Source organism: Micromys minutus, assembly GCF_963924665.1.
Source record: "Micromys minutus genome assembly, chromosome: 28".
NCBI lineage: Eukaryota > Metazoa > Chordata > Mammalia > Rodentia > Muridae > Micromys > Micromys minutus.
The window spans coordinates 7,320,815-7,337,615 of record NC_137963.1 but is presented as its reverse complement, the minus strand read 5'-3'; the positions used below and the strand labels follow the sequence as shown (position 1 = coordinate 7,337,615).

The window sequence follows — 16,801 nt, the reverse complement described above, 5'->3', positions numbered from 1 at the left end:
CATAATACAAATAAAGGATTATTCTCCTTTGTCCAAACTTTTAAGTCAACACTGTCACAGATAACTACAAAACTACAAGTCTTCTTATGAAGCAATGTTATGTGTGGTTTGCCAATAGCTTTGATCTGAGAACGTCATTGTATTTTGCTATGTCATATTGAAAAGATGATCACGTTTTCTTAGTGATGTACAGGGCCAGGCACCCTGAACGGCTCGCTGAGACAGAGCAAACCAAGCCTGCGGTTGCTGAGAACAGGGAAGAGCATCGCTGTTTGCCGGGCTGGGATTCTTCAGAAGCCAGTGTCATAAGATGCATCGCTGGGTTGAGAGCCAGCGTCCCCACAGCCAGAAATATGGAAGCAGGGACTTGATGAGCGAAGGGCAGCTGGGCTTTAGCCATTGCAACAGTTCTTCATCTGCAGGGGCTTTCTGGAAGTGGAACCAGCCAGACTGGTGATGGATCTGCTGTCATCGTCCTCTGTCCTTTTCTTCACTTCCCTGGGAAACAGGAGGAAAGAGTTACAACAAACAGAAGCTGCTTGTTGACTTCCCTGTGGACCTTAATGACAGGGCGAACAGAAAACTAACCAAGTTTCCAAATGCAGAGACTTGGTCATTCTAGCCTAAAACTATGTCCCGTCTGCGCTGAAATTGTAAGCTGGCCTCTACAAGGATCTGAGGAAGAGATAGATATCTAGATAAATAATTGCATGGTCACAAGTATGCATCTAATACTCATTTACAATGCCTTGTAGGAGCTGAGGTGCTGCTCAGGGAAGCTGACCTTTGAAGAACTTCTCTGCTTGTTCAAATTACATGTCCCCCTTCTTCCTAAGCATTTGAAGGCTTCGTCCCTAGTTAATACCTGAGGTTAGACCAGAGCTTTGACCTTGCTGGCATATATTGTTCAGAGCAGACTTTGAGGTTTTATTACCTGGTTACCATTCCAAGTTTGCTCTCTGCTTCCTGATTAAGAGTTATCTTTTTAGATATATTTAAAAAGATATATGTACCTAATTTAAGGGGAAGAGAGAGCTGAGGAAGCCCTCAGCCCTGTTTTCATCTCCTGGCACCAAGCCTGACTGCTGCTATATATTTCTGCTATGATGATGATAATGAACCCAAATATCACCCTTCTAAGAAATACCTTAATTAAGACACAGGGATCAAGGTTTTCCTCTTTCTCAGAAGCCATGGGTTGCCTATAGCTCTTCATCTCAAGGTAATGTAAACTCTATTACAGGTTATTCAACCCAGAGTGGCCATTCCTAACTATATCTACAAATAAACAACACCAAAATGCCTCAGTAGAGGTGTGTGTGTGTGTGTGTGTGTGTGTACATATGTGTGTGTCTGTGTGCTTCTGTACATGTGCATGTGTAATAAAAACTGAGGAAGTCATGTATTTGAAAGGGAGTCAGGTGAACATAAAAGGAATTGAAACTGGGATAGAAAAAAGGTAAATATGGCATTTAAGTGTGAAATACTCTAAAAATATTAAATTAAATTTTAAAATGATAAGTGACATTCACCTGCTGTCATTTCAGCAGGGGAATCCCAGATTTAGAAACAGCACACACAAAAGCTAAGCAAGGCCTAAAAGAACTTGGATATTACTAGACATAAAGTCTTCTGTGTCTACAAATTATTACTCAATTTTCAAAAAAAAAATCGGATTCAAGTAGAGCAGTAGGTGAAGCGAGGCCATGGGTCTCATTAGCCACAAGGGGGCAGTCTGGACTTTCTACTTTATGTAAAATATAAGCTGGGGACTGTGAACCAATCCAGAAATTGCAATTCTAGTTATGAAGATTATTCTAGGGCTAGGGTATATGTCAGTGGTGGGAAACTTGTGCAGCCCACACAAGGTCCAGCCCAGCAACTGGGGGAAAAGAAATGGAAAAGCCAAATCAGGCAACAAAAGGAACCCTTGCACTGTGATTAAACAGTATAGAAGGGATGAGAGAGGGGAAGTCTGAGCACAATCATTTGCCTCCACGTAGGACTTTATAACACTCAGCCCAGTTCAAGGGGAGGAGAGAGTAAAGGCTGGGGTCTGCAGACATACAAAAGCCAATCAATCAGCCGTTCTCTGGCAGCGTGGCTAGGTTTTAACGGCAGCTGTGTATTATGGTTCCAAGTTGTATACTTAATGTTATTACATATAATTTTAAATTCAAAGCTGACCTTCAGGTTCTTACATGGAGCAAATAGGCAGTCATGAGAGCACACGGATTGTAAAACTAGAAGTCCAAACCAGATCATAATGCAATAAAACTTACAACAATGAAAACCCCTAGTAAGTGACTCATAAGAAGTTATCTGATTTAATAGCCTAAGAGCCTACAAAACACAGCTATGACATGACTGTCACATGATTGAGATGACCTTTCCATCAAAATGCTTTGCCCACCAGTTGTTTTTAAAGACATTTGCCTGCAAATGTCTGTGCACTTATATGCCTGGTGCCAGTGGAGACCCAAAAAAAAAAAAAAAAAAAAAAAAAAAAAGCATCAGATTCCCTAGAACTAGAGGTACAGATAGTTTTAAAACACCATATGGATATCAAAAATTGGAGCAAATGTTGCTAATCAATAGACCGTTTTCCACCCTTGCACACCAGTTGTTGTAAGTAAAGAAATCTGGTGTCTAAATTACACTGCAGCTCACATAGGAACTGACAAACAGAAATGGCCTTTTCATCTTTATACAATAAAAAAGAATTTAGCGTCCAGTTTGAGTGTGACTAAGATACTGTATCCATGTGATTGACTATGGCTCTATAAGATAAGTGGTGGCTATACTATTTCATAGAATGCAGGTTATGACACAGAGACATATAGACTTCTAACCCTGGACTGGACTTTGAGACCATTATATCCAGTTCTCATGCTCACTTCACAGACTAGAGATGTCTGAGTAAAACAGGGATCTGTGGATAACGTCAGAATTCCAGGACAAAACAGTGCTCCGTATAAGATGCCAGGACAATACAGTGTTCCGTATAAGATGTTGAGAGCCAGGTTCAGAAGGTCTTACATCTGATCCCCAGAATCAATCCAGGTAAATGTGAAAGGAGAACCAACTCCACACATGTACACCATGGTATGTGCATGCTCACACACACACACACACACACACACACACACAAATATAAACATGTTGCATGACACATAATAAATGATGGTGGTGGTGGTGATGATAAATCATTTCTAAAAACTGAGCTTTTGAGTTGCACATCACTCTTCCCTTCCAGTCTGTAGGCAGCAGCTTGTTGCTATATATAGGTTGTAAGTACCTCTTCTCTGAATGCCTGTGCCCAGAAGTGTTTCAGATTCTGGAGTTTTGCATGTTTGGAAATGTTACATACATTTTACTGGATGAGGATCCCTAATTTAAAAAAAAAAAAAAACATAATCTTAAATGCTCCAAATTAAAAATGCTTTGATCATCGTAACAACACCAACAAGTGTTGAAACGAAGTGTAAGGGCAGTGACAACTCTTACTAAGCCTTGGACCAGCAATTCCGTAAGATCTGTCGGTTCTTTCCCAACTATATGTGCTCCAGCTGCATCTATCTGGGCATCAGAACAAAGACGATTATTTTAAACAGTTAAAACCTACTCCCTGCAATGAGTTCTATGCAAACACTGCATTTTGTTGAAAGTCCCCCCTTCCCTACATGTAACCTGTTTAGACAAAAGAGTTGATGCTCCCAATGGTTTCAAAGCATGTAGTCATCATTTGACTTAATAGATAAGACAGTGGAAATGGCTACTTCCTGCCACATGTAACATTAGCTCTGGACAAAACAAAACAAAAGACAACATGTCCAGAAGACCGTTTAAACATCCCAGATTCAGTCTACTCTGGGTTATGTGTCTATGCTATTTGACTTTAAGCAGATGTTTACACTGGATGAGGTGGAGGTCCTTGGACTTTGGCTCATATCGAAATTATTCACCAACACAAGTCTGAGCCCAGAACACTTTCTGTTCATTGCCACAAGCAGATGTTCCTTGGACCTCCAGAAGATAGTTTTGAAAGAACTCTAAAATTTCCCTCTGGAACATCACAACTCAAGTACCTATCATCCGAATTACCCTCTACTTTCTCTTCCAAGTTTTCACAGAAAAGTCCATTAAGTTTTGAAGATCAAAGGATTTTCCATTCCTTCACAGTCCTCCACAAAACAATACAGCCATATCTATCCCAGCAACAGTCCACTCTTTGGTACAAATTTCTCTCAGTTGGGCTTTCGACTGCCTTGACACAAATACCAAATGAAATGTGAGGAGAAAATAATTTATTTTAGCTTATAGTTTTATACCACAGTTTATCATGGGATTCAGAACAGAACCTGGAGGCAGAAGCTAAAGCAGATGCAATAGAGGAAGGTAGCTTATTAGCTTTCTGTTCATGGCTTGCTCAGCCTGCTCTCTTATATAACCCAGCACCAAATGCCCAGAGGTGGTAGCACACATATTGGTACCAAATCAATTATTAATAAAGAAATGCCTGAGGTTTGCCCACAGATCAATCTGCTGGGAGTTTTGTCTCAGTTAACATTTTCTCTTCTCAAATAACAATAGCTTATGTCAAGTTGACCAAAATCCAATCAGGACACACTCCAAACAAAACAATAAATCATGGAGAGAGTACCATCATGTCTAGGGAATACTTGAATAGCTGACATGCATGTTTTTATACAGTTTTATAATGGTGAATTTTGATTTTAATCCACATGTCGAAATTCTCCACATTCTCCACACCAGTGCCTTCTTCTAATAATTACAGAGTGAGCAACTCAGACAGTGATTCCAACCGCTATGATATGCAATGTGAGGTTTTGGTTTTCTATATTCTATTTGATCAGTAAAATGTCCTAATATATAGTTAGATTAATAGCTATTGCTACTACTGCTATTATTTTGGTTTCAGGAGATGATTCTATTAGTCAATTATTACTTTCTTGGTGATATTTTGGAGTGAGTTTAAAAATACTGCAACTACATCTTACTTGTTTGGTAGAAAATATTTAGACAATGTTTACCATGAACAAGCAAAATTATTAGATTTTATAATAGACACATGTACTGTTTTCCTTACCATTGCAGCAGATATTCTAACTAAATGCTATCATAAAGGAATTGGACATATCCATTAAGTAAGAGAAAATTTGATTTGCACTGACATTTCTACCCACAAGGAAACTTTACCGAGCAAGATGGAGAACAGCTTCAACCACATTGGAGCCATCTTTGGCACTTGTTTCACAGAATAGTGCCCCATAGGTCTGTAGAAAAGAAGCATACACAGTTCAGTGAAGGCTTTGATACAATTTTCAGAAACTTAAGTTATTACATTAAAAACATCTTTTAAGCCAAACATAGTGGCACACACCTTTATTTCTATCACTTGGGAGGCAAAGGCAGGCTAATCTCTGAATTTAAGGCCAGTCAGGTCTATAGAGTGAGTTTCAGGACTGTCAGTGCTACACACACACACACACACACACACAAAACCTACCTTGAAAAGCAACAGCAAATGCAGCAAATGTGTGTGTTTGTGTGTGTGTGTGTGTGTGTGTGTGTGTGTGTGTGTATTTTTTCTATAAAGAACACTAAGAGAAACATCTAAGAAAAGTAAACTCCAGAGATTCAAGATTTATAAACAATAAACAACAACAACAAAAAACACTACGAGTGTACACATGTAGGAGACCATGCCTAGGATACCAGTACTAGAAAGATGGAAGCAAATATTTATGTCCAACCTGACCCATAAGACCCTGTCAGAAACAAACAAATAAGCAAAAGACAAGCAAAAATCCTACAAACAGTAGGAATAGTACCTAATCAGAAAACTTCTATTTTACATTTAAAAACCACAAAATTTCATGTTAAGGGTGCTTATACATAAGAATCAAGCACATGTTTTCTGTTCAAATATTTTGAGACAGACAAAAACGGCAGTTTAAGGTAAGCATTCAGGGATTATATAAGTCTAATTATTAGATTGGTTGTAACTACGAGGATTGCCTTGACTTCATAGCAATATCTGGTCTCAGTGAGAGGGAAGAGGGTGTGTTTGCTGGCTCTAGTGGCCGGGCTTCCTTTTCCATACTCTCAGCCCTCCCCGCCTGGGCTCCTGTGTTGCTGAAGCGAAAGATTTCCATCCATAGACAGCTCCCTGTGGTTGCCCATGTACACTTGCTTGTGTTGCCCGTCTCCCTTCCAACCTTTAAAAGACTCTTTTTCATTCCATTATTTTTATTTATTTATATTCCAAATGCCGCCCCCTTCCTAGTCCTCCCTCCCTGAGTTCTTTCCCCTCTCCCTTTGCTTCTGAGAGGATGCTGAAATAATCTTCAAGTGCTTTTCCACAGGCAACAAGACACCGTTTAAAACCCCACAGGCTTTTATACTTGCAGCAGTTTGAACAGCTATTGCAAATCAAGATCAAGATGAATTCTTTTAATAAAGTGCAATTAAAGAACTAACAGCCTTGGATGAAGAGTCAGTATTACCACAAAATTCAAGGGAAAGATTTGGTGGCTATTCCGTAGCACCTAGAGAGAAAAGTTGGCAATAAATAGATTCCAGCAGGTTTCTATAAGCAAACTGGTAGGAAAATCTAAACAAGTCACTAATGCACGAGTAGTAGAAACAGCACAGGTGAGGATGACAGAACTAAATCACACATGACGGAGCAAGGTGACAACTCAGACTGGAGCTAGCAAATGCCAAGCCTAGATCCTAGGTCTGAGGCTAAGTGCAAAATCCCGCTATATAAACAAAAGATGAACTTTGCAGATTAAAAGGCTGCTCCTGGGAGTAAAAGATACAGGCAGAGGATCGCTCCATGGGTGAGGACTATTTCCAAGGGCAATACAGAGGATGAGAAATGTCTCCAGTGTAGGGAACTGCATGGGAGTAAGGTCTGTGTATCAAACTGCTATATTCATGTCTGTATTCAAACAGAATAAAGAACTTCTCCAACACAGTGAACTACATAGAGAAAAAGAACTTTCTCAAGCACAAGGAACTGGAGAGGATGACTGTCTCAACTCAGTGAAGTACACTGGTATGAACTGTTCCTAAAACAGCCACCTACACAATGTGAGAACTATATATAACCCAGCGAATGACTCAAGGTGAAAAACTATCTCCAACGAGGTGTAAGACATAGGGTTAAAGACTGTGTCCAGAACAGTTAATTACACAGGGGTGAAGGTTATATCCAAAACAATGAACTACGCACATGATAAGACTGTTTCCAAAATGACGTATAGCACAGGGAGAGGAATGTTGCAGCACAGTGAGCCACAACAGGTAAGGACTGTATCCATCAGAGTGTAATACACTGGGGGGATGACTGTATCTAACACAGTGAGGTAGACACACACACACACACACACACACACACACACACACAAAACTGTATACACACACTCAGTAGAAGATGCCAATATAATGCAATTCAGAGCAGTGGGTAGCATGGGTTATGATTTGTTCAGCTGTGTGTGTCTGTCTGTAATGAAGTATTCTCCCATAGTAATAATCTTCTGTGTCTAGTTTTATGTTTGCCACATTTAGCTGTCATTTCCTATTAATTAGTACACAATTCTTTACCGTCTCATAACAGAAATGAATATCATCATGAAATCGCATTTTCATCAGACAACCTTTGTTTTGTTCTATTGCATGGCTTCCTACTGTGAGTCAGAAGAGTCAGGGACACAAGTAATCTTTCAACAATGATAGCAGTAACAAGGAAACAAGCACACATCAGCATTCAGCGTGAAACTGTACCTCATTCTCTGTACAAATCCAGTGCTGCAAACAATTCTGGATAATTCCTACTAAGCACAGTTCTTAGAGAAGAGAACCAAGCCTTCACATTCCTTTTCATCAGCCAAGATACCAATACACTTCTATCACTAACAAGACAACTCTTTTGAGCCAATCACATTCTTTAAAAATAACTAACTTTCTTCTCTATAGGATTCCTGTACTACAGAAAGATCCCCACAGCCAGCCGCATCTATGAAGAAAAGTGAGAAACATTTTGCCTGATCTCCACAAATTCTAAATACTAGGATAGCATTGGTGAGGTCATCTGACCTTCAAGTGAGTGCCCACTCACTGTTAAGCAGAATTAGGAAAATCTATTGGTAGGAAAGGCAAATGGCCTATCAGACAGAGTATAGGTTTGTCAAAGGTTTAAGTGTTTGGCCCTTGATTCTGAGAACAATGAGCTACCATAATACTGCCTCATTTTAGACAACCCCCAACTCTTACCATGGCCAGTTTTTCTCCAAGATATGCTGAGATACACTTTTCTTTCTCTGCCGAAGAAACATCCCGAAGATCAGCCTTGTTTCCTACTAACATGATAGGAACAGTTCTGTGTGTTCCATCCTACCAGGAAGAGAAAGAAGTGAAAAATACATCAAACACTGAACCAACCATGGTGCCGTGATGATCGTAGCAGTTGTCTCAAGACGCCAAATTTATATCCATAATCATTTACAGTTGCAGGACAAAATCCGTAGCTATTTTCATTGTATATGTCTTAGTGTTAAACAAAAAATTAAACTGCTCAAATTTAAGATGCTATTTTTAAAACCCAACATGCTTTGAAGCGCAATCACCCATCAGCCTCATTTACAACTGAAAATTATGAAATTCAGAGAGGTGAAATAAGAACATGTAAGGCTGAAGTTTGGATCCAAAGTTACTCCATTGTCCACTTAGGAACTGTTCCTCTCTCGGACAATAGAAAAGTCAAAGGGTGTGAGAAGAGCTAGCTGCACAGTGCATGGTGCACAGTGTACTACAATTACTGCCTAATCCAGTGATATGACCCCAGAATGTCCCCATTCTGTGAAATGTCCACAGAATATTGGGTGACAGTGACTTCTTAAAACAATGGTCAATCTACATCAACAGCTCTACCCCACGTGCAAAGTGTAGGTATTTCTTCATCTATCCTAGAATAAAATTGGACTCAAGGTTCTACACTCACTACTCTAATGGACAACAAAGTGAAATAGCCCCATCCATCTCCTTATGTCACAGAATCCAAAAACCACCCCATCAGCATGTGCAGACTTCCACGTGGTATCAGAACGCTTAGAAGAGCCAGAGACCCACTTCTGGAAGTGTAGATCTCAGAAGACATATTTCATCTTGTCATGCTACAATGTAATTAAAAGATGGACACACATGACAGAAGAGAAGCACAAGGTTCAGGTTCATAGGATAAGCAGCCATCCTACCACAAACACATGGGAATTAAACTGAAGTACTTAAACGGCATGCTCACTCAGTCTGGTATGTTCCTCATACAGGATCAAGACAGGCCAAAGAGAGGACTGTGTGTGACTTTGCGTCTTTGACTTCAGACATGTAAGTGTATTTATTGCAAAGGGCAGCATAAAGAACATGACACGCCTTCATACTTGCTATTCCACGTGATGTTCAGATGCCCATGAACTATGTTCTTTGACAATCTCCTCAGAATTCTCAGTGAATACAAACAAATGACCAGTCGCACTGGCCAAGGAGCTGAGTGTCTAAATGAGTTTCTAGCACCTTATAAACAGAAATGCAGCATACTTCGAGCACTGGATCAAACAATGCTTCCTCCGTGAACGCCTCCTGGTCCTCCTGCCTCGTCACAGAGCTAGACATCACCACCTCTATTCTTCAATTCCTGTCCCTTCTAGTCATTTCATTCCTTCAGTACATTTTTGCTTTAGCCAGATGTTTTCATCATGTCTGCCGCCAGCAATGGCTCCATTCTTTTTACCTAATTAATAAAGTCTCCTATAATTGTAATATCTCACCTTAGAACAAGCCTCGGAGAAGGCTCATTCTTGAATGCGACGCCTACCTTCTCTCTGATAAAAACTCTAAGAACTTATCTTCTTTTCTCCCTTTTCAAACTTCATGGAAAGGGTTACGGAGGGATGAAAAGCTCACCTCTAATATGCATAGGCCGTACCTCACTTAATGTAAGGACATTTTCCTCATTGGCTGCCCTTGTGTTTTTTTGCTCTTGCAGTGTTCCTAGCATGTTCTTCAACATATACAAAGCCTGAAGACAGAGACTAAGTCCCAAATATTAATGGTAAGATGTTTGTTAGAGAACTCGGTGCTCTAGCCCACTGTGTTCTATTCAGTAGCAGGTGGCTCTCTTGACCACTCCTTAGGCTTCCTTTACTTTCATCAAGGCAACTGCTATTCGTAATGGACAATGTTGAGTCAAAAGGTTGTGAGCTCCATCCCATCTCTATATGCTAGTATTATGAACATGAGCACGGACCATATATTAACTATGCCTCATGTTTCTCATAATATGTAAAATTGCCTAAATCCTGTCTTATTTTTTCAGATGTTATAGAAATAATGCAATATACAAATAACTTTATCAAGTGAAATAGGACAGAAATGACAGTAACTTTCATTGAATTTATGGTGACTTTTAAGAGAGGGTGCTCAGGGTAGAAGAAAGGACATATGTAGGTTTCACCGTCTAAGAATTATTCCCATCACACAACATCTCCCCCACTGATTCTTTATTCAGGAAGAGAATATTGATCCACAGGCACACTTGAGTTCAGACACCACTTGTCTTCAGCCATTACTGTAACTTAACATGTTTAAAATGCAGGTGAAATACTTACTTGGGAAGCTGTATTTACCACTCATTTATATTTTCAAGGAAGTACCCTGTTGTTTTTATGCTTGTCAGTACACCTTCTAAAAATAGTGACTGTCAACCTAAATGTTATGAAAGGTCCTTAAGTGGGGACATGCCATCTTGACACTGAAGTCCTCCGATATTAATTCATATTTCTAACATATCTGTGATGTCTGAAAATCCCATATTACAACTAAAACAAGGTCAGCTTTTGAACTTAGCCCTTGCTAACATCCCAGTGGTATCTCAGCTGTTCATAAAATTCCTGCCATACTATAAATCCAGCTAAACTACTTTAATGTTTGTAAAAGTTACTTTCTTAGATACCTGTATTTCTACTCCATTACACACATTTTCTACATTTTATTTAGCAAAGAACCCAGAAGGTGCTTTCAGAAGCTACTTGAAGAAGTATCTTCAGCTTCGGAAAAGTCCCAAGGAAGAGTTAAGGTTGCAGAGATCACTAGTTCCTAATCATCCAGCACAAAGCTGGATTTCTTCACAGTCCATGACTTCCTTACATAGTTGGCTATTTCTTCATTATATTCCTTACCTCAACCATATCCACCCATTCTCGTACGTTCAGAAAGCTTTTCTCACAGGTAACGTCGTAGAGCAGCAAGACACCATCTGCTTTTCGGAAGTAAGACTTGGCAATACTCCTAAATCTGGAAAAGAGGAAATGCGATTTCATTGCCGTCCCACCATCTCGTCACTGCTGAGCATGTCACCTCCACCGTGCCTTTTAGTTTCTACTTTCTATAACCAATTCCAACAAATAAAGCCCTAGGAGTAAGCATTACTGATGAACTTCATTATGATCACTGAAGAAGCCCATCCTTTCTCCACCAGACAGTCCCCAAGAATGTCTCCCAAGTCCAAACTTTAGCCACAACCATGGTAAAAGCAAAAGGAAAACAGCATTCAACCCCAGATACCACCTACCAGACAGTTGGAAAACCAAAGCTGCCTCAAAATGGGCAGAGAGTGACTAAAGAATTCCAATATTGAGCAACACAAACTTCACATGTTCATGTGTATGTGGTTTATATGTATAACCTCCAGATACAACTGGTCAAACTTCTAGATGCTGGATAATAGTTCCGAAAAGGCTGGACTGACTGTGTTTTGTGTTTGTTCTGATTTTTACATGAAAAGAGACAACTTATTAAGGGGCAGTAGGAAAGAACCTGGATAGAAGTTGTATCACGCCTGTAGCCTATCTCCAAAAGGCTAAAAAGGGGGAAAGCAGGGCAGTGGAATCTGTAGTGAGCAAGGACAGGAATTACTTTCCTACCTTCACCACTAAGTCTTAGCACAATGAATAGAATGGACCAGACACAGGAATCTCAGACTTTGGATACTTGAATAAATTTTGACCCACGGAGAACTAGGTAAACTCGAAACTCGTGCTTCATACTTCTGGTCATCGGCAAGAATTTTAAGCTATGGAATCACCAGAGCGTGTCTTTCATGTATCTGGTGTTATTGCCCTCCAACCAAGGATATTTAACAGACTCTCCTCAGCCATCATTTGCTGCTTCAAAAATAAGTACCCCTCAAACTGACACTGCATTCAGAAATGTTGGCTCCTCGCCAGAGCAAAGTGTGATGTCCCAAGCAAACATCATCTCAGTGGAAGTGCAAAGTCCCTCTTCTCCTATAAGTGATGCATACATATTGTAGTAGATGTTGGAAAAATGAGCTTTATTATTACATATATACCTTACAAGTATAAATTCAGTATCTAAATATACTGTAATATATTGCAAATAATAATAGTATAGCTAACTCTATGAGTCTTGCCTTTGTATCCTTTAATTCAAAACACTATGAAATGCACTTGCCTTTCTTGCCCAGCTGTATCCCAGAGCTGAAGGACTGTTGGTTCACCATCTACAATCAGAGTTTTCATTTGGAAATCAACTCCTGAAACAGAAATACAGGTAATTCTGTGAGTGTGTGACTTAGATGATAGGAAAGCTAAAGCCAAAGCCAAAGTAGAAAGAAATACACTTGGCTTTCAAAAACTGTGGTTCAAAAAAGTTAGATCACATGCATATATATAGATGTGCTATCTGAAGCCAGGCTGATTCAAGGAAAGACTGGCTCTAAGAAATAGAGAAAGCTCAGTTCTTTTTTTCTAAGATGATTAAACACAAACCTAAATGTGTGCATGCAAAACTATGTATCTGTATCCACAGGCATATATAGGTTTTATGTGTTCTATTTATATATTTTAAGTATATGCATGAGTCTAACCTTGTATGTACGAGTGCATGGATGCTTACACATGACCACCACATACTAAAAAAATATGTGTGTGTGTATGTATACATATGTGTGTATGCACATATGGCTGTATATATCACATACATATGTATGTCAGGGTCTTTAGCAACCAGAACAATATTATCGTTCACTTATGAATTAAAATGAAGTGAACTTTCAGTTTTATTATCTCAGAATTTATCAAAAAAATTATAAATTTATAATGATGACCAATGTGATAAGAGCCATCAATTTATTTCATCATTTTTCGTTGTCTAAATAACTCTCCAGATGAAAAAGAAAAGCAATTGGTAATGTGTTTCAAGCACCTTCTCATTATTATGTAAATTTGAAAATAATAACACTAAAATTTTTATTTATTTGTTAGTTCCTTGTGTAGGTTTGGTACCAGGACAACAGTGGTAAAAAGAATTAGAAAATGCTCTCTCAGTTTCTATTTTGCAAAATAATTTGAATAATATTTGTGTTAGTTCTTTAAAGATCTGGCAGAATTCTTTGCTTAATCCACCTGACCCTAGACTATTCATGCTTGAGAGATTATACTTACTGCTCCTGTTTTATCAGGGGCTATAGGCTTTGTTAAATTGTTTATTTCATTTTGATTTAACTTTAGTATGATATATATATTTCCAGTTCACTGAAATACAGATTTATTTTATTTTATTTATCATTTTATATATATATTTTTTCAATCTGTAGGTTATGACTCCTTTGGGAGTTGAATGATCCTTTTATAGGATTATATATCAAATATCCTGCATGCCAGATATTTATGTTGTAATTCATAACAGTAGCAAAATTATATTTACGAATTAGCAAGGAAAATAAATTGATGGTTGGTGTCATCACAAAATAATTTGAACAAAATGTTAAAAGGTTGCAGTGTTAAGAAAGTTGAGAGCCCAGGGCATATACTCAAATGAAGCTCCAACATCTAACAAGGACACATGTTCCATCATGTTCATAGCAGCCTTATTTATAATAACCAGAAGCTGGGAAGAACCCAGATATCCTTCAACAGAGGAATGGATACAGAAATTGGAGGACACATACATAATGGAGTACTACTTAACTATCAAAAACAATAACTTCATGAAATTCATAGGCACATAGATAGAACTTGAAGCTATCATCCTGAGTGAGGTTACCCAGTCACAAAAGAACACTCATAGTATGTACTCACTTATAAGTGAATACTAGCCCAAAAATCTCTGCCTCTCTGGATGATATTTTTTCTGGATGAATCCTGCTCCTCTATTTGTCCCTTTATTTTTTCCTATGAAAGTTTTGTTCTTCCTTCTAAGAAAGACTGAGGCATCCACTTTCTGGCCTTCCTTCTCTTTGAGCTTCCTAAGTTCTGTGCATAGTTTCTTGAGTATTCTGATGGTTAGCTGCATGCATCCTCCTCTGTATCAGTATGGCTCTGGCAGAGCCACTGAGGAGGCATCCAGATCATGTTCCTGCCAGTAAGCACTAACTGGCATCAGCAATATGCAATCAATAAACCCAAGCACGAGAGGAGGATGCATGCAGCTAACATCACACTGAACACAGGAACCCCAGTGAAGGACCTAGAGAAAGGACTGAAAAGGTGAATGGATCTGCAACCACATGGGAAGAACAAAATTATCAACTAACCAAACCCAGCACAGCTCTTAAAGACTAAAACACCAACCAAAGAGTTTGCATGGAAAGATCCATGGCCCAGATGCATATGTAGCAGAGGATAGTGTTTTCTGACATCAGTTGGAGAAAAGGCCTTTGTCCAGTGAAGGCTCATTTTTCCAGTGTAGGGGAACGCCAAGGTGTTGAGGTAGGAGAGGGTGGTTGGGAGAGGGAGCACCTTCATGGAGGCAATGAGAGTGGGGAGGGGGAATGGGATTGTGAGAAAAGGATAACATCTGAAATGTAAATGCAGAGACTAACCAATAAAAAAAAATTGGGGGAGGAAAAAAAGAAAGTTGTGAGCTATTGATGTGGAAAAATGACAATAAATACGAAATATCACCCAGTACAAAATGCAGATATAAATGAATTAGGGAGCTTAATGTAAGACCAAATACCCCAAATAGATACAAGAGTAAATGGGGAATGAGGTTGAGCTCACTGACACAGGAAAGGACTTTCTGAACAATACATCAATAAAGCAGTCATTACAGTCAACAATAAATGGTTCCTCCTGGAAAGCTTCTGCACTATAAGAACACATTTTAGCCCACACAATGATAAAAACTCCTCACCAATTATCTATCAGGTAGAGGATTCATATTGAGAATATATAAAGAACTAAAAGCAACTGAACATCCAGAAAACCACTTAATTAAAATACATGATGCAGAATGAAGGGGTGAGTTCTCAAAACATGAAACACAAATGGCCGAGAAACATGTAAAAGACATGTCCCATATCCTTGGTCGTCTGGAAATTAATAAATAAGAACTACTTGGAGATTTCATCTTACCCTGTCAGAATTGTCAAGAGGAAGAAAATAAGCGACAGCTAATATTGGTGAGGATGCAGGGAAAGGGGACCACTTAAGCCTTGCTGGTAGGAGTGCGAACTTGTACAGCCACTATGGAAATCAGTGTAGTAGTTCCTCAGGAAGCTGGGACCAGATCTACCTCAAGACACAGTTCTAACATTATTAGGCATATAACCAAAACACCATACATCTTACAACAGAGATATTTGCTCAGCCATGGTCTTGTTGCTCTAATCATAATAGTCAGAAATCGGAAACGGGCCAGATGTCCATCTACTGGGGGATAAATAATAAAAATGACATCATATATTTATATGATGGAATATTACTTAGCTCTTATAAAAAAGTAAATGTATTCAATTCCTAGGCAAATAGTTGGAGCTAGAAAAAAATAATCTGTAGCGAGGTAACCAAGGCCCCCCAAAATAACTAGCCCACATTTTCCCTTATATGTGCCTATTAGCTTTTCTCCTTTCAATGTGCTATAAAAAGGCAATGAAATGACCCCTAAGGACATACTGCTGCACCAATGGATAACCTTATGCCACACATTGGAGAAGATTCTTCTTAGAGTAGACGGGAATTAACACAGAAACTTACAAATGGGCAAGGTTCAGCAAGTAAAAAATTTTGGAGCACTCATTTCTTAAAGAGATCAAGACTCAGGAATCTATGAGGAAGAGGTGCCAAAAAATTCCCAGAGCCCCATTGGATAGATGACTTCAAGGAGCCTGAGTCTTCCAGAGGCCACAGCACTGGTGACCATATGAAATGACGGAGACAATGTTAGCATGCACGGATGGGCACAAGCCAGATGGGGTTCCATGGACATGGGGTCGTACCCTTAACAATGAAGATATTTACAATCGATACCTGTTGACTGTGTTACTGGGCATATTAACCACACACTATAGCAGGCCCCACACCCAGGTATTGCAAACCAACAGAACTGATCTCCATGGTTCGGGTGGGAAAAATTTTTTTGGTCTTGTTTCTTCTTTGTTTTGTTTTTTTTTTTTTTCTTTCTTTTCGAATATGGACTTTGCTTTTGAAAGAGAGAGAACATGAAGTAGGATGGGTGGGGATATGGGAGTATCCATATGGGAGGGAGAGGGAGCCAGTATGATCGAAACATATTGTGTACAAAATATAATTTAAAATCGTGTTTTATAAAGGCTTGGTGAAAAGAAAAAGAAGAGTGGAAAAGAAATAAAGAAACAACAAAGAGAAAGTCACTACTGCTGCAACTCATTTTCTTGTGGCCCTGGGGAAACCTGCACAGATACAGATTCAACTCTGACCTTAAACTCCAGTTT

The 16,801-nt window shown here is 39.1% G+C and overlaps 1 protein-coding gene across 1 annotated transcript in view; it reads right to left on the bottom strand.

The window, feature by feature from the left end:
* Positions 1-380: 380 nt before the first annotated feature.
* Positions 381-16,801, bottom strand: part of RASEF (RAS and EF-hand domain containing) — a gene marked incomplete at its 5' end in the record, with an annotated part of 57,527 nt that continues 41,106 nt past the window's right edge. Inside the window, 5 exons of the mRNA XM_080940062.1 lie at positions 381-498; positions 5,221-5,297; positions 8,305-8,424; positions 11,265-11,379; positions 12,559-12,640. Coding sequence (XP_080796188.1) covers positions 393-498; positions 5,221-5,297; positions 8,305-8,424; positions 11,265-11,379; positions 12,559-12,640 — 500 coding nt within the window. The 3' untranslated portion in view covers positions 381-392. The remainder of the gene's footprint in view (positions 499-5,220; positions 5,298-8,304; positions 8,425-11,264; positions 11,380-12,558; positions 12,641-16,801) is intronic.